Source organism: Gracilinanus agilis, chromosome 5, assembly GCF_016433145.1.
Source record: "Gracilinanus agilis isolate LMUSP501 chromosome 5, AgileGrace, whole genome shotgun sequence".
Classification (NCBI taxonomy): domain Eukaryota; kingdom Metazoa; phylum Chordata; class Mammalia; order Didelphimorphia; family Didelphidae; genus Gracilinanus; species Gracilinanus agilis.
The window spans coordinates 18,150,090-18,173,592 of record NC_058134.1 but is presented as its reverse complement, the minus strand read 5'-3'; the positions used below and the strand labels follow the sequence as shown (position 1 = coordinate 18,173,592).

The 23,503-nt window shown below is 39.8% G+C and overlaps 1 protein-coding gene across 1 annotated transcript in view; it reads left to right on the top strand.

The window, feature by feature from the left end:
- The window catches only part of HIBADH (3-hydroxyisobutyrate dehydrogenase), a 163,615-nt gene that overhangs the window by 116,194 nt on the left and 23,918 nt on the right, over window positions 1–23,503 (top strand). Inside the window, exon 5 of the mRNA XM_044678864.1 lies at window positions 21,914–22,047. Coding sequence (XP_044534799.1) covers window positions 21,914–22,047 — 134 coding nt within the window. The remainder of the gene's footprint in view (window positions 1–21,913; window positions 22,048–23,503) is intronic.

Here is a 23,503-nt window from a genome sequence, read left to right as displayed (position 1 = left end):
AGCTGTTCCAGATCTTGTCCTCCCCTGAATGCCTCCATTTATAAGCTATTTCACACCTGGAACCTGCTCTTTCCCTCTCTCTGCTTTTTGAAATTACCATATTTTGATAGCCCTGGGCAGGGACTACTTTTTCCATGAATCCCAGTGGAAAGATTTCCTCCTGCCCTTTTCCCCTGGAGTCATCCCGAGGTCCATAGAATCAGAATTTCAGAGCTCAAATGGACCTAGAGATTGTCTGTAGGCTCCTGGTCTTATTATACAGTTGAGAAAACTAAAGCAATTTGGTCAGGATTAAGCTGATGGCATTGGAACCCAGAGTTCTCTGGCTTTAAGTCTGGGGCTTTCCCACTGTCCCAGGCTGCCTTCATCTTGCACCTTGCCATGTTCAATTTGTCCTTTTTATTTATGAACGTGTTTCATCCCCATTAGATCCTGACCTTATCAGGGGCAAACTTTGTGTGGTTGCTTTAGTGCAGTGTTTTGTAATTTGGTCAGCGGCTAATGAATGTATGGAGACTTGCAGTGACTAGAATGTGTCTCTTTGGAAGAGACACCCTGCCTCCTAGTTGGAATTGGCCCATCCTTAGCCCCTACCCAGTTTGTTTTCTAACTGCTGGAAATCTCCAGGATGGCTGCTGGGAAGACCCAAGAGTTAGGCTTGTTTCCTCGGTTTTATAGAGTGGAGAGCGGCAGCAGTCATATAGCCCACCTCCCAAATCCCCCAGTATTTAATAGAGTGGACCTTCCTCACACAATCTTTCTTCTTTGATCACTGATGACTGGAGGACTGCTCTCTCTTCTTTTTAACCCAGCTTTTCCTAATATGACTTTGCTCATCTCTACTAGCCTCTCTCACTCAGTTGCCTTCCCCCAAGCCACAGCTTCTCTCTCCCCACTTTGCCTTCCTTGCAGACTAGAGATTGAAAAGTATATTTTTTCCACTACAAAAGCTCTCTTTTCTCTACTCCTTTTACCTTCACAAAGCCTGAAAATTAACCCCCTACTCCTTTGTGAAGGATCAGGGAAGAAAAACCAAGTGGAGTGAGTGGGAGAAATATAGCTAATATTAAGGTAGCTGGACATCTCTGAGGGCTGTTGGAATTGCAGACCTTGAAATCCTGATCCACTTTATGTCTATCCCAAGCCAACTTGGGATAGAAGAACGGCTATTGCTTCCAGTTTGAGTGTGCATGCTTGGTATAGGCATGCATTGTACTAGAGCCACAAAGAAATATATAGTTCTCTAATCACAGGATTATAGCTCCTGAAGAAAGCCCCATAGCCTGAGTCTAGGAGGCAAGAAAATCCAGTGCTAGACTTTTATTCAGTTTTAAAAGTGTCTGACAGATATTTTGTACTGTTCTTAAATGTACAGGTTAATGATGTTTTAAAAATTAAGTTGGCAGAACCATTTCGGTGACTTTTATGCTCAGCTTTCAGACACCTAACCTTTTTCTTGTAATCTGACATTATGGATGACCTTGGTCTGGGGTGAGTGGTATGGAATTACTTTGAAAGGTTTAAAAAAATAAAAGCTTGAAAATATCACTTCTTAGTTTTCCACCCATTAACGAAGCCACCCAGCCTTTCTCTTCTGAAGTATTTCAGATACTGGCAGAGTTCAGCCGTACCCAATTTTGCTGCTCTTCCAGCATAAGCAGGTCTATTGTGATATTTATCTGAATTCAAACAAGGCTAATTAAAAGAGCTGCTGACAGTTGTTGTGATCTGACTTTGACTGCAGCTTGATGGTCATTATGGGTAAATAATGAACCAGGTCTGCAAATGTAGCAGCTGCCAACTTGGGATAGAAGAACGGCTATTGCTTCCAATTTAAGGATCTATCGACCGCTTCCCTTCTCCCTGCAGATCTGCAGCAGAAAACTAATGTTTTCTGCTGCTGTGTATTGTGGTTTCAGCTGTTTCAAATATCACCTATAATTTCCTTCTTTAATATTTAACTTAGCACATTATTAGCTTTCAGAGCTAACAACTTTTGTGTTTCAAAGAAGTTTTGCTATTTCTTTATGTGTGATAAAACTAGCTAACCAGCTGTGGTTTATTTATATGTATTTAATTTGTTTATTATTCAAGGAACTGTAAGTCTAAGAGAAAGGGGAGGGACAGCCTTGTGAAGACTTATTTTCAAATCCTCTAGAAATGTTTTTCTTTGAGAAAGATGCATGGTGTTTGGGGCCTTAAGGCTTTTGTTTCCTTAAGGGTAGATATCCTATTTAGGAGAGTGCCCAAACCTTAGCTTTGGTTTTTGCTCTGCACATCAATAACTTGAGAAATGTTTGGATTCAGGGCCCTATTTATCAATACAGAGAAACTGCAGCGACTTTCATTAAAATGCTATTCTGAATATATTGTCGCTTCATCATGAGCTTTGCCTTGTCCCATTAGCAGAAAGGAACAGGTGCATTAAAGGGAAGAGAAAAGGCAAATTGCGATCATAGATTAATAGAACTTCCCTGTAGATCTCTCCCCATCCCCTTTTAAAAGAAAGTCTCCAAATTTAAAAGTCACATTCTGGAAGCTAATGCCCACCAGTACTTAACAACACCTCCCTAGCATTTGTTCAGTCTGTCTGCAGGATGGAAAGCAGGAGTATAGGCTTTGCTTTGCGCATAATGCAGCAGGACTTGGAGATCTTGCTGGGAGGAAATGATCCCAAACATGCCCCTGAAAGACAAGCCATACTTTGAAAAATAATGATGAAAAATTACCCATTTCTGTATGTATTTGTGTCTCTGTGTGTTTCAGAAGGAGGTAACTAAACTTTGTTTTCCTGACCAGAGAATGGTCTCAATGATGATCTCTGAATGTTTTTTTTTTCCCCTCTTGTTTGCAGCCTGAATAATGCCAAAAATAATGTTAACAAGGGGTGATGTTATGCTGGCTTATGTTAAACCAGATCACCTCCTAACATGTGCAGAGCCATTCATCTGTGTCCCCAAAACCCAAGAGAACATCTGACACAGGCCCTGGAACAGAAACAGTGATCACTTACAAATCAAACATGGCACGCTCTAAACTGATTGTGCACGGCAATCTTTTCTAGAAAGGACAACTAATTGAACATGATAAAGTGTAAAGTTAATTAACACCCTTAAATTTGTTGATTACTTTCACGGGATTATATTGTTCGTTGAGTAGCAGCTTTCTGTCCCAGCTGTCGCCTTTTTTTTAGCGAATGCCCTGGTAAACAATAGAGACACCATAACAAGTCGTAAATGGTCCCTGTGACAGCAGCCCCTTGTGAGGCTGCATCTGTAGAAAATGATTAGAACAATTGCATTTTAAAGACGGCTCACATTGCAGCCCAAGTCCCATTGGCCCTCTTCTTTATCTCTTTTGATGGCAGACTGGTTAAAACATTTAAGTTCTTTTGAGTAAATTAAGTGATTTACTATGTTTAGTTATACAGCCAGCTATAGGAGAGCTTTGTGTAGGCTTTGTGTAGACCTTGCCAGATTTTGATAGCACTGGAAATAGATTGACTTTGGTTATTGCTTCTTAGACATCAAATCCTTTTGTAATTGGGAGTTTTTAGACCTTTCTTCACTAGGAACAGTATTTGAGGTTGGTCCCCTTCTCTTTGACTCCAGGTAGTTGCTCTAAATGCTATCATTATAGTCTGTATTTCATCCTTTTTTGTCTAGCTTTTCTGTAAGCTCCAAGTAAGAGGCCTGAGCATATTCTCAGGACATACTGGCTTTGTTTTGGTATGCACAATAATAATTCACATTTATTTAACACTTAAAAATTTAAAAGAATTTTTCTTTACAAAGACCCTTTGAGGTAGTCAGTGTAGTTATTATTGTCCATATTTTACAGGTAAAGAAACTGAGACAGAGCAGGTTAAGTAATTTAGCCAATTATACACCTAGCCAACAGAAGAGATGAAATTTCTTTTGCGTTTTCTTACCTCAAATCTAGTATACAAGTGTGACAATGTCTCTTAACATATACAAGAATGAATGGGAATAATCACCATAGTCAAAGAAGCCTGTTACTTCCCAAGTCCAACACATGTTACTCCTGTTCTTCTTCTCATTCCCCAAAGTCAAAATTCATACTCTTGTGCCATGTTGATTGATGCTGACAGCTTCAGCTTTTTATATGTTCTTATGTTTAATAGAAAACTGGGATATAGCAGGAAAAGAAACTGAGTATATTTGTCAGAATATCAGAGAAGAGCATATGTAGTGTTAGTTTTTAAAACCTCTTTCCTGGGTCCCAAAAGGCAAAAGTAAGGAAGAAAAAGATGTTAAGCATAAATCCCTTTGACTGGATTTTAACTCCATGTCTGAATTTCTCATGCATACATTAGAATCACTCAAGTTATATATTGATGAGTCAATACGCATTTTATTAAGCCAATAGTAAGTTACAGGCATGGTGCTATATGCAGCCACAATGACTGCTTATCAGCATCAATTGAAGCTTAAAAAAAAGGGATGTATGTGGGATTCCCAAGGCATTTGCAGTGCCATGGAGGAAGTCTTTTATAGGGACAAAATGGAATCAATCAATCAGTAGGCAGTTATTAAGTTTCTACAATGGGCCAGACCCTGAGCTTAATGCTTAGGGAAACAAGCACAAAGAATGAAGCAGTCCTTACTTATAAAGAGCTCACATTCTCATGAGAGAGACAGTACACACATACACACATATGTGCATGCATTTATATATATGGTCATACATATATGCTGTAGAAATATAATGTATATTCCAGGCACTAAAAACAGCCAACAGCGTAAAGTCATGAAGACAAAGATGGAGTATTTTATGTGGGAAACAGAGAAGGCCACTTTGACCGATTGAATATATTTGGTTTAGACCCTGAAGATAGACAATGAACCAGAATTTTTAAAAATAAATTTTGAGGGGCAGTTGGGTAGCTCAGTGGATTGAGAGTCAGGCCTAGAGATGGGAGGTCCTGGGTTCAAACCCGGCCTCTCCCACTTCCCAGCTGTGTGACCCTGGGCAAGTCACTTGACCCCCATTGCCCACCCTTACCACTCTTCCACCTATGAGATGATACACCAAAGTTAAGGGTTTAAAAAAAAATAAAATAAATTTTGAGAGCTTTTGGTTTTATATCATTTACATTTCCTACTGTATTTCTCATTCTCCCACTCCAAGAGGGTCATCCCTTAGAACAATGAGGAAAAAAAGAGAAAAATATCAATGAATTTTTCCCCCCTTTTAATTATAGTTTTTCTTACATCTATTTGTACACTTAAGGAACTAGCCAGAACAATGAACAAGGCTGGCATCCCTAATCACTTCCACAAAAAAGGAAGGGATGATAGTGTTACATTGAGCCAAGCTCAGATTCTTTCACAGCACTGAATGCCAATTCTTTTACAGTTATTCTTTCTATTGACATTATTCTGGTCATTGTCTGAGTTATTTTCTGGTTTTGCTTCACTTGACATCAGTTTATATATGTCTTTCTATATTTCTTTGAATTCATCATTGATTACAAATACTATTCCAGTACATTTATTAATAATATTAATTAAAATTAAAATAATATTCCAGTACATCCCTTACCCTTACCTTCTGTCTTGGAGTCAATACTGTGTATTGGCTCCAAGGCAGAAGAGTACTAAGGGCTAGACAATGGGGGTGAAGTGACTTGCCCAGGGTCACACAGCTGGGAAGTGTCTGAGGCCAGTTTTGAACCTAGAACCTCCTGTTTTTAGGCCTGGCTCTCAATTCACTGAGCAGCCCCCTCCGGAATCCTTGTAGATTCACCAACACAGACCTAGAGGAACCCCTCCAGTCCACTGTTCTCTGTGGATAGATTTTACAAGAATCCCCCAGAATGAGAAGGCCTGGGCAGATTGCTAGGAGGAGTGAGATCAGCTAAGGAGAGGCACTGCAATAAAAAGACACTTTGCTTCATCATGGGTGTGAACCTCCATGATATTTTTGTGTTCTTATACTCTGCTGGACCCGTAGAGAACTTAATTTACCAGGTTCAAGGAGGAATAAATTCATTTTAAAAGGGTGAATGTACATCTAAGTGAAAATTTATGTATTTCAAAAACCAACCCTCAACTCTTTTCACCTTTTAAAATAATCTCTTTGATCAGCTTAACTCAAGCAAATCTATAATGGAGGAAACATGGTTTGTGGACAGGATCCTGGACTTGGCATGTGGCAATGTGAGTCCACATTTTACAAGCTGTGTGATGAGGGACGAGTCATTCCACCTCCCTGTTTTTCAAATACTGTGCCTGTAAATGAGGGAGTTGGACTTGATGGTCTCTAAAGAGCAGCTAAGACCTCTCCCAGTTCTGGATCTGTGATCCTAGGTGCAACTCTAGAAGAGACCGTATGGACATAGTCAGGTACTTATTGGACTAAATGGTTTCAGATGCTCTTTCAGTTCTGAGATTATTTGAATATAAGCATAATAAAAATATTTATAAAGTATTATTGTGTTTGTTTTTGAATATCTTTCCCACCAACCCTAATTTCATTACACTGCCTTTACTTTACGTTCCTCTAGTTTCTCATTACCGTCCACTCTTATATATCCTGTATACCTTTATATGTGCGTTCTTCCCTTATTAGTTATATGTTCCTTGTGAGCAGGGGCTGCTTCACTCTTCTCTTACATCCTCAATGTTTAATACAGTGTCTGTTATATACTAAGTACTTAATAAATACTTGTTGATTGATTAATTTTTATCCTTAGGTCTCAAAGCATTATGCTTTATAATTTTCTAATGCAGTGATGGGCAAACTTTTCATTTTATTTATTATTATTATTATTATTATTATTATTATTATTATTATTATTATTATTTGGCAATGGGGGGGTCTTGCCCAGGGTCACACAGCTGGGAAATGTCTGAAGTCAAATTTGAACCCAGGACCTCCTGTCTCTAGGCCTGGCTCTCAATCCACTGAGCTACCCAGCTGCCCCCAGGCAAACTTTTTAAAGAGGGGCCAAAGGAAAGGAAATGCTCATCTGTCAGTCTGTTTCTAAGGCAGCTCTTTTGAAGTTTCATTGTACTGTATCCTACTCATTGTATTGGTCAGATTAGGAATAATGTTGTGCTGCCAGATAGAACATTTCAGGGGGGCACATCTGGCTCGCAGGCCGTAGTTTGCCCATCACTGCTCTAATGTATTTTTCATATAATGTTATCTGGTACGTGTCATATCCCCCTTGTAAACTATGAACTTTATGAAACTAGAAACCCTGTGCTTTATGTAAACTCATCTCTCATTAATAAATGTTGTAAGAATAGGCAGACTTTCCTTGGATTCAAGTCATGGCTTAAATTTAGACTTATCAAAATATGTTATTGCTTAAAATCTCTGAAATGCCATCTAAGGAACAGATTGGATTTTTTTTAAAAAAAGCAAACCTCCTCTGATGAAAAATCATGATGACTGGGGCAAATTAAAGCTCTCCAGGAGGCAGCTGGGTTGCTCAGTGCATTGAGAGACAAGCCTAGAGATGGGAGGTCCTAGGTTCAAATCTAGCCTCAGACACTTCCTAGCTGTGTGGCCCTGGGCAAGTCACATTACCAAAAAAAAAATAATAAAATAAAATAAATAAAATAAAAAGTTTGGCCATCACTGCATTATAAAATTATAAAGCACAATGCTTTGAGACTAAGTCACTTAACCCCCATTGCCTAGCCCTCACTGCTCTTCTGCCTTGGGACCAATATTGGGACCAATATTGGTCCCAAGGCAGAAGATAAGGGTTTGAAAAAAAAAAAAGCTATCCAAATGACAGTAAATTTAGAGCAACAAATAAGCCCTAATTTTTATCTAGTACTCATACTTATATATCTAAAAGATCACAATGGGATATGAATTAAATGAATCTGAAATGTGTTATAATTATTTAAAAGCTAACATGAAGCCTAAAATTTATGAAAATGAATATAACTTACATGTTCAGGAAAAATATTCTTGCCCCATATCTTATTCATGTTTTGTCCATTATTCAAAAGATAATAAGGAATTATAGGTAGTCCTGAGAAAAGGAACAAAATTTATTAAAGAAATAAAAACTAGGTCCCGTGAGCAAAAAAGAAGTTGATTTTAGCCTGGAGAAGACTAACAGAAGGATTTTATTTTTAGTCTTTGAAGGCTTTAGTGTAAGAATACTAAAATTTACCATACTCACAGATAATAAAATAAAATTATATAGACAATTAAGAGTGGCATCAGATATAAGTAAGAAATTTTAAATTTTAAGATGATTAATCAATTAAAAAGCATTTTTAAGTACCTATTATGTACTGAGATCTGGGGCTCTTAATACAAAAGTGACCTGCTCTTACATTCTGCTAATTATAGGACGTAGAATATAGGATTATACAACAACAACAAATGATAAAACTAAAAGGACAACTCCAGTCTGTAGTGGAGATGGAGGGAAACCAACGGACCTAAGGGAATAAGAAAAGACTTAAGCCTTAAAGGGATGAAAGGGTTCCAAAAGGCAAGAAATGAGGAGGGAGGAGGAGACAGACAAGTCTTGCAAATGTTCAGAGGAGAGAAATGGAATAGCTTGGAAGAAGAAGGTTAAGGTATGTGTATGGTAATAGGACACTTGACAAAATGCTCATTCTAGCTAGGTCCTACATAGGCTTTGGATTAATGGGGAAAAGCTTGGATTATATAGTTACAGAGGGCAGAGAGAAGGTTTCCTTTATATATTTTCTTGTCCATAGTCAGGGCAGCTATGCCCCCAGGACAATTAACATTGGAGCATGCTACCTGGCAAGGGCCTACCATCCTACTGTATGTAGCACTTTAAAAACAGGCTAGACAATTGTGAGGCTTGGAATATTTAGGCATTGGTATTCATCATCTTGGAGACAAAAGATCATATCAAATGAGTTCCTTATGGAGTTATCATTCTGATTTGTATTCATAATAAAGCTTCCTGAAAAAGGTAATAGATTGGAAGAAGGAAAAGTCATATAATATTAGAAAGTGCCACTTAGGAGGATTAAAAAGAAATGAAGAATAACATAGTGATCATGGTAAATTTAGACAGTATGTACAAAAGAAAATTATTAATTATTAAATTGTTAAATAATTATAAATTATTAAAAATACACCAATTGGAGCAGCTAGGTACCACAGTGGCTAGAGTGCAAGGCCTAGAGGTGGGAGCACCTTGGTTCATATCTGGTCTCAGATACTTCCTAGCGGTATAACCATGGGTAAGTCACTTAACTCTGTTTGCTTGGGTCTTGCCCTTCTACCTTTTGTCTTAGATTTGTTACTAAGACAGAAAGTAAGGTTGTTTTTTTTTTTAATGCATCTATTGACCATGTATGTTCTTTTCCTTTTTTTTTTTTTTAAACAAAAGTATGTGTAGGGTTTTTTTCAGGGGAGCTTTAAAAATTGTGTTTATTTGATTTGTTGGGCTCTGAGTTATTTCCTTCCCTTTCTTCCTATCCTCACATTCAAGAAGACCAGTATTTGGTATAGATCTATACGTGGAAGTATGCATTACATACTTCCATATATCAGTTCTTTCTCTGCAAGTGGGTAGAAGTTTCCTTCATAATTGATTTGATGATCATATTACTCAGAATAGTCTAGTCACTATTATTGTTCCTATGCACAAAGTCCCCTTGGTTCTGCTCATTTCACTCTGTATTATTTCATGCAAGTCTTTCCATGTTTTTCCAAAACTAACCTGCTCATCATTTCCACGACTTATTCAACCATTCCCCGACGGATGGGCAACCCCCTCACTTTCCAGTTCTTTGTCACCACTAGAGAGCTGCTATAAATATTTTAGAACTTATAGGTTTTTCACTCTTTTCCCTGATCGCCCTAGGAAATAAACCTAATGGTGGTATTGTTGGATGGAAAAAATTACTTTTCTAACTTTTGGGGCATAATTTCAGATAGCTCTCCAGAATGGCTGGACCAGTTCACAGTTCCACCAATCTTATATTTTCACAAGACTGTTATGTTTGTGAACCAGTAGTGTGAGATATTCTTGGCAATAACAAAATATATTTGTGTTTCTCTATATTTTTAAAACATTTAGTGACCCTGAGCAAGTCACTTAACCCCCATTGCCTAGCCTTTATAACTCTTCTGCCTTGGAGCAAATACATAGTATTGATTCTAAGGTGGAAGGTAAAGGTTGTTTTTTTTTTTTTTTTTTAAAGTAGCACTTAAAGTTATCATGAAATCCTAAAACAAGACAGAGCTGTAGGTATCAGAGATCCAACTCATTTATTTATTTATTTATTTTAGAAGAGAAACTAGATCTGGAGAAATTTAGGTTATTGTTTAAAATTATATAGTTGGTTCTTAGAATTAAGCCTTAAACCTGAATATCTTTACTGCTTGTCAAGTACTTTTTGCCTTACATCAGAGGTGATTTTGCAAGATATATGCCTGCCTTTTTGCATCTTTCTTCATGGGTCATTCTCATACTTCCTTGACTGGGTTATTCTGCTCACTATCCCTATTTTTATACCCAGCTCACACGATCCCAGAAGTGGTATATTATTGAGGAGAGATGGGTGCCTAAGAAATGGATTGAGGTTAGTTAGTAGCAAAGGAGGCCATTTGGCTAAGTTCAGAATTTGTGTGCATTGTAGTGAACTCTACCAATTCTGTCACCCTGAATCCCTAGTTTCCTTCAAGATTCCTCTCAGTGCTGTCTTCTTTGTGACGCTTCCCCCAGTTGCTATTAAGCAAAACTGACTTGTAGAATATCTGGTGTATATATTTAACATATGTCCATGTCTTCTCCCCCATTAAAATGTAATCTCCATGAGGGCAAGAATGGTTTCACTTTTGCCTTAGCTGCGTAAAACTGTGCCGAGCACTGGGGATATGGAGTAGGTACTTGGGCACTTCATAAATGCTTGCTGCCTGCCTACTAGCACGTTCTTCAATGCTCTTCAGAGCTGCAGACCACATCTCAAATCTGCTACCAGACATTTCTCCATCTCATCATGTTCCATCAGTTATTCCAATGGAGCAATGAGAGGGATAATGTGAGAGAGGAGAAGGAGCCTTGAATTTGTAGTCAGAGGGTCAGGGTCCCCTGCCTCTGCCCCTCATTCCTATATATGTGTCTTTGCACAGGGCACCTCATCTCTCCCATAAGGACCTTGGTGCTCTTAGCTGTAGAATGGACTGTGGGAACAGGATGACAACATGGCCTCTGAAATGCTTCTTGTGGTCCAAAATGTCAAAAAAAAAGTTTATTGTGTAACATCCCACCCCTCAAACTCCCTTCTCCCTCTGACTTCATTGTGCCCGTGGCACCCTCCCAGAACTACGGTAAGATGGAGTCATAGCGCCGATATTCCAGTTCCAGCTCTGTCCTTTACTACTCGTGTGACCTGGGGCCAATCAGACCACTGGGCCTTAGTATCACCTGTAGAATGAGGAGTTTGGAGCTGATGACCCCTTCTAAATCAGTTGTTCATGTTCAGTCTCTTATTATTGTTTGACTCTTCTCTTTCCTCCCTAAGTAATTATTCTATATCCACACATCTGTTTCCTTTTATTCTTGCTGCCACCAATCTAGTTACAGGCCTCTGTTACTGCCCTCCTGGGTTATTCTAATAATTTCCTTATAGGTTTTTGTACCTTCATTGTCTCTCCTTTTCTATATGCATGGATTGAGATAAATCAAGTCAAAATGCATTTGTTAATTGCTTATTGTGTACCATGCACTGTGTTAGGCTTGGGCTACAGAAGAAAGGCAAAAAGCAAAGTAACTGCCTTCAGGGAGCTCATGTTCTAATGAAGGAAACATGTAAACAAGTAGGGATGTATGAATTATATACAAAATAAGTGGAAGGCAATCAGAGAGGAAGGCATTAATTGCTGGGACCTGGAAAAAGACTTCTGGAATAGGTGATATTTGAGCTGAATTTTAAAGGAAATCAGAGAAGCTAAGAGGTAAAGATTGAAGGGATAAATCACTCAAGAAAGGAGCTAAAGGAGGAGGGGAAAGCATTTATTAAGCACCTATTCTGTGCCAGGTACTATGCCGAACATTTTACAAATATTATCTCATTTGATTTTTACAACAACTCTGCAAGGTAGATGATGTTATTGTCCCTATTTTATGATTGAGAATACTGTGGCAGACAGAGGTCAAGTGACTTACTTAGGGTCACATGATTAATAGTATTTAAGGTTGGGTTCAAACTTGGGTCTTCCAGACTCCAGGCCTAGTGTTTTATCCACTGTGTCACCTGGCTGTGTGGGATAGCCTAGAGATAGGAAATGGAGAATCATGTTTCAGGAGAAGCCATTCTAGGAAAAGCTTTGAATGTCAAACAAAAGATTTTAACCTTGATCCCAGAGGTGAGTTCAGGGGAGGATGCTGTGGTTAACTTTAGGAGCATAAATTTGGCAGCTGAGTAGAGAATGTTTGGGAGTGGAGAAGGATTTGAGGCAAGGTTGTTGTAGTAAACCAGTGGGGAGATGATGAGACGCTGAACTAGGGTGAGAGGTATGGAGTGGAGATGGGGACATAAATGAAAGATGTTGTAAGGAGGAAGGGGATAAGATTTGGCAACAGACTGGGTATGCAAGGTAAGAGAGGGAGGAGCTGAGGATGGCATCAAGGTTCAAGCCTGGGTCAGTTGGTGCAATGCCCTGGAAAGTAAGTAAAAGGGGAGCTTGGAAGGGAGGAAAGGTTTTGGGGAACGACTTCTTTCCCCAAATATAGAAATAATCCTATATTTATTCAATATATATTCAAAAATAGAAATGAATTCTATTTTGGACACAGTGAGTTGGAGATGTCTGGGAGACATCAATTCAATATGTCCAAAAACAAAAAACCATACTCCAGAAGGCATTTGATGATATCAGGATCAAAGCTTAGGAGAGAGACCAGGGCTGGAAATAGAGATCTGAGGATTATTTGCATTGATGTGATCATTGAATCCATGGGTACTCATGAGGTCACCAAGTGAGATGGCATCACATGAAAAGAGTAGAGGGCCCAAGATAGAGCTGTGGGAGAAACCAATGGGAAATGGGTGTGGCATGGATGAAGAACCAGCAAAGGAGATTGAGGTGGACAAATGGGAGGAGAGCAAGGCTACTGACACTTTGAGAGGAAGAGTGTATCCAACAAGATAAGGTGTTATTGTTGAATATTTCAGAGAGATCAAAAAGGAAGAGGACAAAGAGGAGACTTAATTTTGGTAATTATGAGATCATTGACAATTTTGGAAGAGGTAGTTGAATGATCAGATCAGAAGCTATAATAAAGAGGGCTTGGGAGTGAGATTAGAGAAAATGGAGACACTGGGTAGATAATTTAAGGAGTCAGGCATGATGAGTGGGAGAGGCATAAGACAGCAAGCAAGGATGATAAGATGCTCATTATCTTTTGTTTCATTTTGTTTTTAAGGATAGGGGAAGACAAGGCTTATTGGTAGGTAGCAGGGAAATAGCCACAGCATAGGGAGAGATTGAAGACAAGATAGAGATGAGAATCTGCTGAAAAAGGTAGAAGGTGGTGGAATAATGAGTGCTGGTAGAGGGATTGTCCTTAGTAAGGAAGAAGGCTGCCTCTTTATATGAAACTGGAAGAGAGGAGAGCGAGAGAAGACATCTGAATGATGTGTGTTGAGGAGGAGAGAAGTGGGGAGCTCTTGGTGCTTGGTTTTGTAAACTACGATTTAAGTGCCTTAGCTAGAAAGGTTGGGGAGGGGTTCCATGGGAACTTCAGGAGAAATAAGAATGTTTGGTGCAGCAGCTCTGGGAAATGGGGTAGCTAACCTTTAGGAACAGAATATTTGCCTTGTTGTGGCAAGGACCCATTTGAGATTAGATAATAAATTTGTAGTGGACCCATTCAACATGGTTTTGTAATTTCTTCCAGGTCTGTTCAAAATCATATAAATAAAATTAAAGAATGTAGCTGGTGGGAAGTAATCTAAGGTTGAGGTTTGGCAAGGCACGAATGGTAATAGGACAAGAGCACAGGATTAGATTGTATGAGGTAATGTAGAGATAAAGATATTCACCCAGGAGTCAAGATAGGGAAGAGAGTTCAGGTGTGAAAGCCTGAAAAAGGAGTGAAGAAGAGTGGAGCGAGTAGAAGCCAGTGAGAATTAAGAATAGGATCAAGGGTTATAAAAGACAGAAACAATCATCAAAGTTTGTAAGCATGGGATTATTCCTGTGGGTAGAGACAAGATGGGTGTGATAGGACCATCTCTGTGTCTGCCCGGGGTGGAGTAGAGAAGTGAGTTATGGGAAATGAGCATATTCGAGGAGCCAGAAAATTAGGGTATATATGTATATGTATACACACGTATGGATTTCTGTGTGTATATATGTGAGTGTATATAAAAGCTGAAGTTCCCTAATATCCCTAACTTGAAAGTGAGCAATAGGGAGGAAAGACTGTCAGTTTTAGAGCAAATTAATTGAGAAAAGGAGAATGTCTTCGGGCATGGGAGGGGTTTACTAGAAGACAGCCTCCAAGGCTTGGGTTGGGTGATAAGTGGGTTGCTAGGAACCACAGCCCTGGAAGAGGAGTCAAAGGAAGCAGTATGGAGGGTCAGAACTTGGAAGGAAAGAGAAAAGGAAGAGATTGGGAAGATGGGAAGTTTGTTCTCAGTGGAGCCAGCATTCCAGAGGGCACAGTGCAAGGGGCTGGCACATTTTGAGTTGGTGTGTTATTCCTCTGCTGAAAACTCTCTCGACTAACAAGGAAGTCAGACCCCTCGTGTAAGCAGGAAGATTCTCACAGTAGGTAGTATGGTAGAATAGAAGGTTCTTTGAATTTGGAGTCAAAAGGCCGGAGACTGCTCCTTATTTCCTGTACAACTTCAGAGAAATAACTTATAGCCCTTTGGATGTCAGTGTCCTCATCTATAAAATTGGTTTTGGACTTTATAATCTCTAAATTTTCTTCTAGCTTGACATTCTAGGGTTCTTGCTTGAATTCTGATCCTACCCTACTTTTATAACTTTCTTTCTTACTCTGGCCCTCCATGATCTCCAAACCTAACTTCCTATCATCTTCTGTGTTCATTTGGTGCTTCCCTCTCTCTGTGTTCTTATTTACTTGCTTGCCTTACTGTTACATGCATTTCTCCTATTCCCTTGGCCCTGTTGATTTTCTACATTTCCATTAAAGCTCAACTCCACGAAGGTTCTTTCTGTTTGGCCTTACTTCATGGGTTTGTCATATATTGGAGCTCTCTGTTCTGGCATCTTCTCCCTGCTCTAAACAGTTAACTCTTTGATATTGGGGATAACATGTTAATTTAAATGCTATGTCCTTTTCAGCCCTAGTATAAGGATCTGTACATAGTGAATGCACCCTTTAATAGAGTTCAAGCTGGCAATACCGCTATTCCTCTGTCCTCTTTCTCCTCTGATTGGTGAATCCTCCTGGAGTCTCCATCTGAAGAAATCCCAAAGTCATTCATGCTCGCCTCAATCTTGGCTGGGACCATGACTCCAAGTTCCTTTACTGCCTTGCCTCCCAAGTGGGAACCTTTTTTTTGTGTGTTCTTCCCCAACTCACCAATGATTTGAGGCCTGTTGGTTACCCTCAGCCTGGTTTAGCCCCTTTGCCAAGATGGTCTTACTGAGGTATGGCCACTGCACATGATCCGGTTTCTTGGAGCCACAGTTGAGGGCTGGGTAACAGGTGGATGCCAGAGGTGGATGAGCAGCCCTGAAAAAGGCTTGGCAAGTCATCACACCAGGGGCGCTAGTGCTCTTGGAACACTCCAAAAATGAACTCACTCAGTGCTGCCTCGAAGGCTGAGGTACAACAGAGTAGGGAGCAATCCTCTGCCACTTTCGCTGATTCTGGCCTGACAGTACCACCAGCCAGTATTGCACCATCCATACAGGGAACCTTTGGTCACAGTAAGTGGAGAAATTTGGGGTGCCATGGATAAGTTTGCTTACCTTGGCAGTAGACCATCTAGGGATGAACATAGCATTTCTCTCATACAACATCTCTGAACTCCAGTAGTAAATCTGGCCCTATTGTAATTCCTTCCTAATTTGTTTATTTCAGTTGTATTCTCAGTCCAATTCCCCCTTCTCCCACCCCCTGCTAAACAGATTTGATCATGTTACACTCTAGTAGATCCCCCCTGTGCATAGGATTATGCCAGCACTTCTTTCCCTGTGCCCTGGGATCTACTGGCCTTCTCTGTTTTTAACACATGGCACTCCATCTCACACTTCTGTGGCTTTGCAATAGCTATTCCACATGCCCTTTTCCCCTCTGGTTGGTAGAATTCTTCTCTTCCTGCCTAATGTAGCTTGAGCCTTGCATTCTGTCAGCCAACAGATAGGTATTAAGAAATAGTATCTGTAAAAGGTTTTGACATGATCCTGGCACATAGGCACTTAAGAAATGCTGGTTGTTCCCTCCTTTGTGCCAGGCCCCGCAGGTAGAAAGACAAGACCATCTGAACCTGCTCTACATTTAAGATGTAGCATGTGTGTACACTTCACATACTTCCTGTCTTTTGTCATGTATATCAAGGACAAATAGAAGGAGCCTGAATACAAATACAGCCATACAGAGTAGTTTGAGAGGAAGTAAAAAGCAGCCTTTCTGATTTCTCCATCCACTAGTGCCTTTACTCTTGAAATTTGATATGTTTGACCCCTTGGGTCTATCCTTTTTATGCTTATTCTGTACAGACTTGTGTATGTAGATGCTGCCTCCATGATAGATAAGATAAGCTTCAGAATACTTCAAGAGTAAGGATTCTTATTTTGTATTTGTATTTATAAACCTAGAAGATGACCCAGCACATAGAGTGTACTTAAGGAGTATTTATTGATAGATTGAAAACATTGCAGTGATGTAATGAATCTGTGCATGGGAGCATTGATTTGGAACCAGAGGATACCACAGAGCCTATCCAGTCCAGCCCCTCCCATTCTGCCAACGGAGAAACGTTGGGACTGGCCCAAGGTCACGTAGGTAGTTTTCACTAGAGCTACAATTTGAACTATGAGCCTTGAACTCCAAAACCAGTGTACTACCTTTAAGTTGTTTCATATTTTGAAAACCTAAAACTATGTGCAGCTATGTACAAATGTTGTGGTTGTTCCTTCTGGGATGCCAAATGGTGCCATTTTGGGGGAGCCTTACTTATCCTTATTTCTGCCTTGGGTATGGCACTCCACTGGCTAGATGGTATAGGGAATTCCTATACCGTAGGTCCTATACTGTATACTGTAAATCCTATTCCACATTATACTGTATTAGAGCCCTAGATTATATACCCAAGTTCTGACTCCCATTTGCTGTTTAGCTTTGAGCTAGTCCTCTCCCCTCTCTGAGGCTTAGGCCTTTTTTAATCTCTAGAAATGGGAGAACCAAGCTTGTACTGTTTGCTTTTTAAGGTTGATGTGAAGATCAAATGAGATAATAACCACAAATTGAATTATGCTCATTATAAGTTATAATAAGTGATAAATTGTACACGAATCTGCCTTGTAACCATAGGTCTTCTTATCACTGTATTGGAACCATATTTGGATTTGGCCCCTGGGATTACCAAATATTCATTTGGGGCAGAATCTACATTTTGGTATATGTTCTCATAAGATTGTGAATAATAAAGGAAAAACATCAGTTAAGAGGTTCAAATGTTGGATGGAAGAAAGAGTTGAACGGAACTCGACGAGCACGTAGAATAGAGTAAATTGTTCTTTTGCATGTGAGTTTTTAAAATTTATTTTTTACATGAAATAAGTGTTTGAACAAGTGAGAAAGTGCAGCTGTCAAAAGCTTAATCAGCTGAAAACCATTGTCATCATTAATTTTTCTCTAATAAATGACTCTCTGAAGCTATTTAGCAGCCTGTAATGTAGCTACAAAGCTATTGACCTATGATGGATAGTTCTGGTTTTGTTAGTGAGCTTTGACTGAAATTGTTACTTAATTTGCTGTAGGTCAGATCACTGGATCAGTATTAAGGCTGGGCATGGGCACTGAATAAAAACAGTTCCCAATGCTGGAGGGGTTGACATGGTGATCTTGGCAGTTTTGCTGGGCAGCATGCTGGAAGCCAACATGGTAACAGTCACTTGTAGTTTTATTATGATCAGAATGACCAATTGGCATAGGCCAGAATTAAACTATTCTTGGAACTCAGGACTTCCATATAGAATCAGTTCCAAAGAATGTGTTCCAAAGTATTGTCATGGTTCCTGGTATGTGTGTATCCCTACAGGTTTCCAAATATGTTCTCATTTTTTTTTTTTTTGAGATACTTTGGCTAACATGATGCTGACTTCTTACAGGGCCAATACCTAATTGGTTAAAAATAGTATGAACCCCAATAGGCTGTTTGACTTTGCAATAGTGAAGTAGTTCACAATTTGAATGAAATATGGTTCCTCTCACTTGGGCTTTTTAAGTATAAAGATAGTGGGATTGGGTGAATAAATTAAGTTCAAAAGTAGGCCATTACTTGCAGCTGTCTCTTCTAATGGGCTCTGGTTTTATACATGTCCCAGAGCCTTATGGTGTTTTCATTCCTAGCTCTCCTGTAAAATGAAGTGTAAATATAAGGCATTGGCTAATAGCTCATCCACATAGCATCCTTGTCTTGGACAACAGGATTTGACATGAAAATTGTGAACCGATATTTTTAGTATCAGTGAAGAATGGCTTTTCCATTCCTTTCTGAAAACAACACTGATAATGGGTCTGGCCCTCTTTTATAGTTAATAAGATTCTTAGTTGGATCAAATCTATTTCAGTACTAGCCTAATTTTTGTAGGTCCTGAGGCTATGCAATTTTGAATGGTATTTCTTTGTAATCAGTATGTAGACTGTGAGTTTTAAAGAGTATACTCTAAGAACTAGGACACAGATTTAAACAATGCCATCTTCTGAAACTGGAGCTAGGAAGAATCAATGTAAAATAATAACAGCCAACATTTAAAAAATACTTTAAGGTTTGCATAGTACTTTACATATATTATTACATTTGGTCTTTACAACAACCCTTCAAGATAAGTGCTCTTGCTAGCCCCATTTTACATATGAGGAAACTGAGTCTGAGAGGTTAAAAACAACTTGCTTAGGGTCACAAAGCTAGCAACCGTCTAAGGCAGGATTTGAACTTGGGTTTTTTTTTTAACCCCAAGTCCAGCACTATGTCCATTGTACTCCCTTGGATCAAACTAGTCAGCTTTGGAAGTAACCTATCCTAGAGTTTATATAGCTCTAAGAAACTAGATGGCCCCTTAGAAAGAATGGGTGTAAAATGAAATGATATGAAATAAACTCTAAATTACAAGTTATCTCTCATCAGGAAGTATCATACTAACTGAAATTTCTGGTGATTGATAAAGAACCTTGAAAAAGTATATTTGGATAGTAAGAATTTGCCAGAACTTTTAACCGTCACTGTCTAAGGTAGAAGGTGCTTTGATTCTAGGTAATTAATATCAGTTCCCAAAACAGAAATATGCCTGGAGTGGAGAAGATCAGTTCATTAAGCTTCCCTCAACTGTTGGAAATTCTCCTCAAGAGCATCAGCTTCCTTGTTTCTGATTCTGTTATCATCAAGCAACACTATCATTTTTATAGTTGGGTTTTAGGATCATTTTTATCTACTAGGAGAAGTGCCTCTAAGAATCAATACTGATTTTCAGGCCAGGTAGAGCTTCCACTGTAAATGAAGACCTTGGTGTTCTGGTTGAACAGTCTCTTGAGACCTTATTTATATGACTCATTCCCTAGAGTCTGATCGGATTAAAACTTATTAATTAGGTTTCTGAATGTTTAAGACAAGGATAAGACTGTGGACTCATTGTGACTCCACCAAGGTACTGCTGCCTCCTGGAGTAGACTAGTAGGCCCCTCTCTTGAGCACCATTTTTTAACCTGCAAAAACTCTCTACTCTGTATCTCTATTCTCTTACAGCAGAGGAAGAACCATAGATAAAAAACTTTAAAAATTAATGTTAGACTTAAAATTCTAGGCTTACCCAACAGAACCCTTTAAAAAGATTCTGAAAAACAGCATAATTAACTAAAAGTTTTAGCCTTTTTACCTGTACACTTCTTGGTACTGGTGACTTGGCCAAACTATGATATCATGTAGTGCCTATTAGAATAATCAGCCTCTGAAGAAGACCTCAAAATAGAATATTCTCTGAAATTTCCACTTAATGCCTTTGCTGGCAAATGTATGCCTTTTTTAAAATGAGGGAATCTACACAACACAAAACAGACATCTCAGGCTGCACCACTCGGGAAAATTCAGTCCCTACTGTGTGTCGTGCTCTGTGCTAGGCCCTGGGGATATAAAAACAAAACTAAAAACCAGCCTCTGCCTTCAGGGAGCTTAAACTATCATGGTGATACCACAGGAACAGAGAAGTAAGAGAAGAAAATTTGATTCAGGAGAGACCATTAAGAGGGAGAGGAAAAGGCTTCCTGGAGGAGCTCGTAGCTGGCCTGAGCCTTGGAAGGCACCAGAGATTCTTAGACTTGGAAATGGGGAAGGAGAGTGTTTTAAATAAGAAGAAAAACTTGGGTAAGAGAGGTGGGAGATGGATGCTGAATTGGGGACTATTGCAAGTAGGTCTGTTTGGCGGTAGAGTACAGGAGGGGACCAATTGGAAAGTGTTAGCATGATCTGAATGTGTGTTTAAATGGTAATGAGGTGGCCCTTCTTCTTTGTGAACCTTAAAAATCACTACCTATGCTCTCTGGGGATAATGGATTGATGATGTGGGGTTAGGATTGCTATTTAGAACATGACTGGGACATCCATTTCTGTCCTACTCTTTCCAGACTCAAATATTTCCAAAAGCTGTGATTCTGTGATTCCATCATTGTGTACATACACTCTAGTGAAGACTGTAGTTCCCTCTCGTGTCCCCCACCTCCAATCTTGGAGCCGTGGAGGAGATCCTCACTTTGCAAAGACTGTCAGGGCCTACAGAGATAAAAATGTTCCCTCTTGGGCTTGGCTCTAAGATCATAAGAGGAGAGCTGTTTGAAAGAACCCTGGAAGTCATCTCTTCCAGTCCTCTAATTTAGCAGAGGAGGAGACTGAAGCTCAGAGTAGGGGATGGCTAGACTGCATGTCTGTCATTTGATAACCTGGCTGGCTAACTGTGAAATGGCTCATCATGGACAGGCTGGCTATTCAGGACCTGATTAAAATCAAAGCTGTTAAAGACCACATAAAATATTTAACTCATCTTTTTTCAAACACAAAAATGGGGTCTGACCCTAAATTTTGTTTGGAGTATAATTCTTTATCCACGATTTCTGCATATGGAAACATGTCCATCCTGACTTATAATGTCTGCTTTCTTTTTATTTTACATTGACTCCCATATAGATGGTAGCTCGGCAGGCTCATCAGGGTGGAGACTCATTCCTCCTCCCTTCTCCACCTCTTCTTTGGTTTCCTTCTTACAATTTTTCCTAAATCCTCCATGGAGGAGGGTTCAGTGCACAGTCCTCAGGCGTTCTGTCCCTGCCTCCTCCCATTTGCCATGTGCCTTGCTTGTCTCTTCATCTGATAATATATGACTATAGTCATGCCAGGCACTTTCTTGCAGGCACGTCATCCATTGTATGCCTGAGCCTGTTTATCCCAAACATGTGTCTTTCCTTGGATTTTTTGGTCACTAGCAGTTTTGACTCTCCAGAAGGTGTATTTAGTGTGTCATGTGTGTGTCATATGGTGTCTAAGGACAGAAGGAGTGTCTAAGCATAGGCTGCACAGCAGTGGATAGGCATGGCAGATTGTGCTTGGTAGAGACCTGCTTTGTATCTGTGATATTTGGATTTGAACTTTCTGTTTCTGTTAGCCTCACCTCAGCTCTTTGAATTCTTTCAGAATGTTCCTCTGCATTGATCTCCCCTTCAAATCTTTTTTTCCAGGGGTGGGAGCTGCTCGAGCTGGGAACCTGACATTCATGGTAGGAGGACCAGAGCAAGAGTTTGCTGCTGCCAAAGAACTACTAGGATGCATGGGCTCCAACGTGGTGTATTGTGGAGCTGTGGGAACTGGAGAGGTAATGTTGAATGTTGGTGATAGGAAATAAGCTCATTTTCCTTTTGGGCTTACATATTCTTTTCCTTCTAGATATTTTTAACATTAATTTAATTCCCTCTTCCACAGTTTACCCAGATTTTCTTGAATGAATATATTTCAGCCCATCAAAAAGCATTTATTAAGTGTCTCCTATGTGGCAGTCACTATTAGAGGCCCTGAGGCTATAAATACAAAAGGAAGACCAGCTCCTACCCCCTCAGGAAACTTAACATTCTACTTGAGGACTCCACACATTCATGGAAAAGTATGTAGAGCATACAAAAAAAATATACAACAACAGAAAAACACACAGTGATTTGGGTGAGGGGCACTACTAAATGGGGAATCAGGAAGGGCCTTTTGAAAGGAGTCAGCTGAGCTGAACCAAAATGATATCTGTGGGTTCCAGGACATTTGAAGCCTTTTCTTGCTAATGACAGATACAGAAATCTCTACTGTTTTATAAATAGACCTATAAAAGCTCCTTGTAGGCTCATGTGATTCTTCACTAACATTGTTCACAGCCTCAGTGCTAAAAACTCCCAAGTACATTTCTAATGAAATGTTTTTTTTTTCCCCTCACCTAAGTGCCAGGCCTTTATTATATATTATTTATCATATAAATATATATAATTGCCTGTAGATAGTTCCTCTTCCCTTTACCTAAAAGAACCCTTTCCATTTCTCCTCTGTGTGGGACAGACCCTAGGGTCCTCCTTATGGACCACCATTGGCCATTCTTTTCTTTTATTCCATTGAGGTATCGAGTCCTTTGGATTTTCTCAGCAAAGTACTCATCACCCCTGCTGATTCTTCTCCATTAGGCAGTCAAGTGGGGCTTTTGGAAGTTGGAGCTGTTTCCCTTGTGTGAACCCTCTTGGCTTTTTACCTTGATGCCTACCACAGTTCTCAGCACAGAGTAGAACCAGGATTTTAATGAATGCTTATTAATGCTCCTTCCTAGTGCCACCAGTTGATCCCAGGCTGCCATCATCTCCCTGGCCTGGCTTCCTTGACATCAGATACTCCATTCTAATTCACCTGACTCAGAGTGATCCTCCACCACTTCCTGTCTCCTCCTGGCTTTTAGGCTCCTCCATAATTTTGCCATGTCCTACATATTGAACCATATTTTCTCTCAGGCTGTGCTCCAGCCACATCAGTCTCCTCCCCATCCCACTGTTGTAACTTCACTGCCATTGTATGTTCCCTTTCCTTGTTTCTTCTGCCTCGACATCCTGTCTACCATTTGAGTTCCTTCTCCTCCTCCAAGTCTTGCCCTGGTACCCACCGGCCTTCCTCTCTCTCTCTGAACTCTTGAACTACCCAGCATCTCCCAAGTGAACCCGTGGGACCTCCACAGTCTGGGATCCTGCTTGGGCTCTAGTTGTGGCCCTCACTGAACTGTACATGCTTCTACACTGGGTGACGGTGCC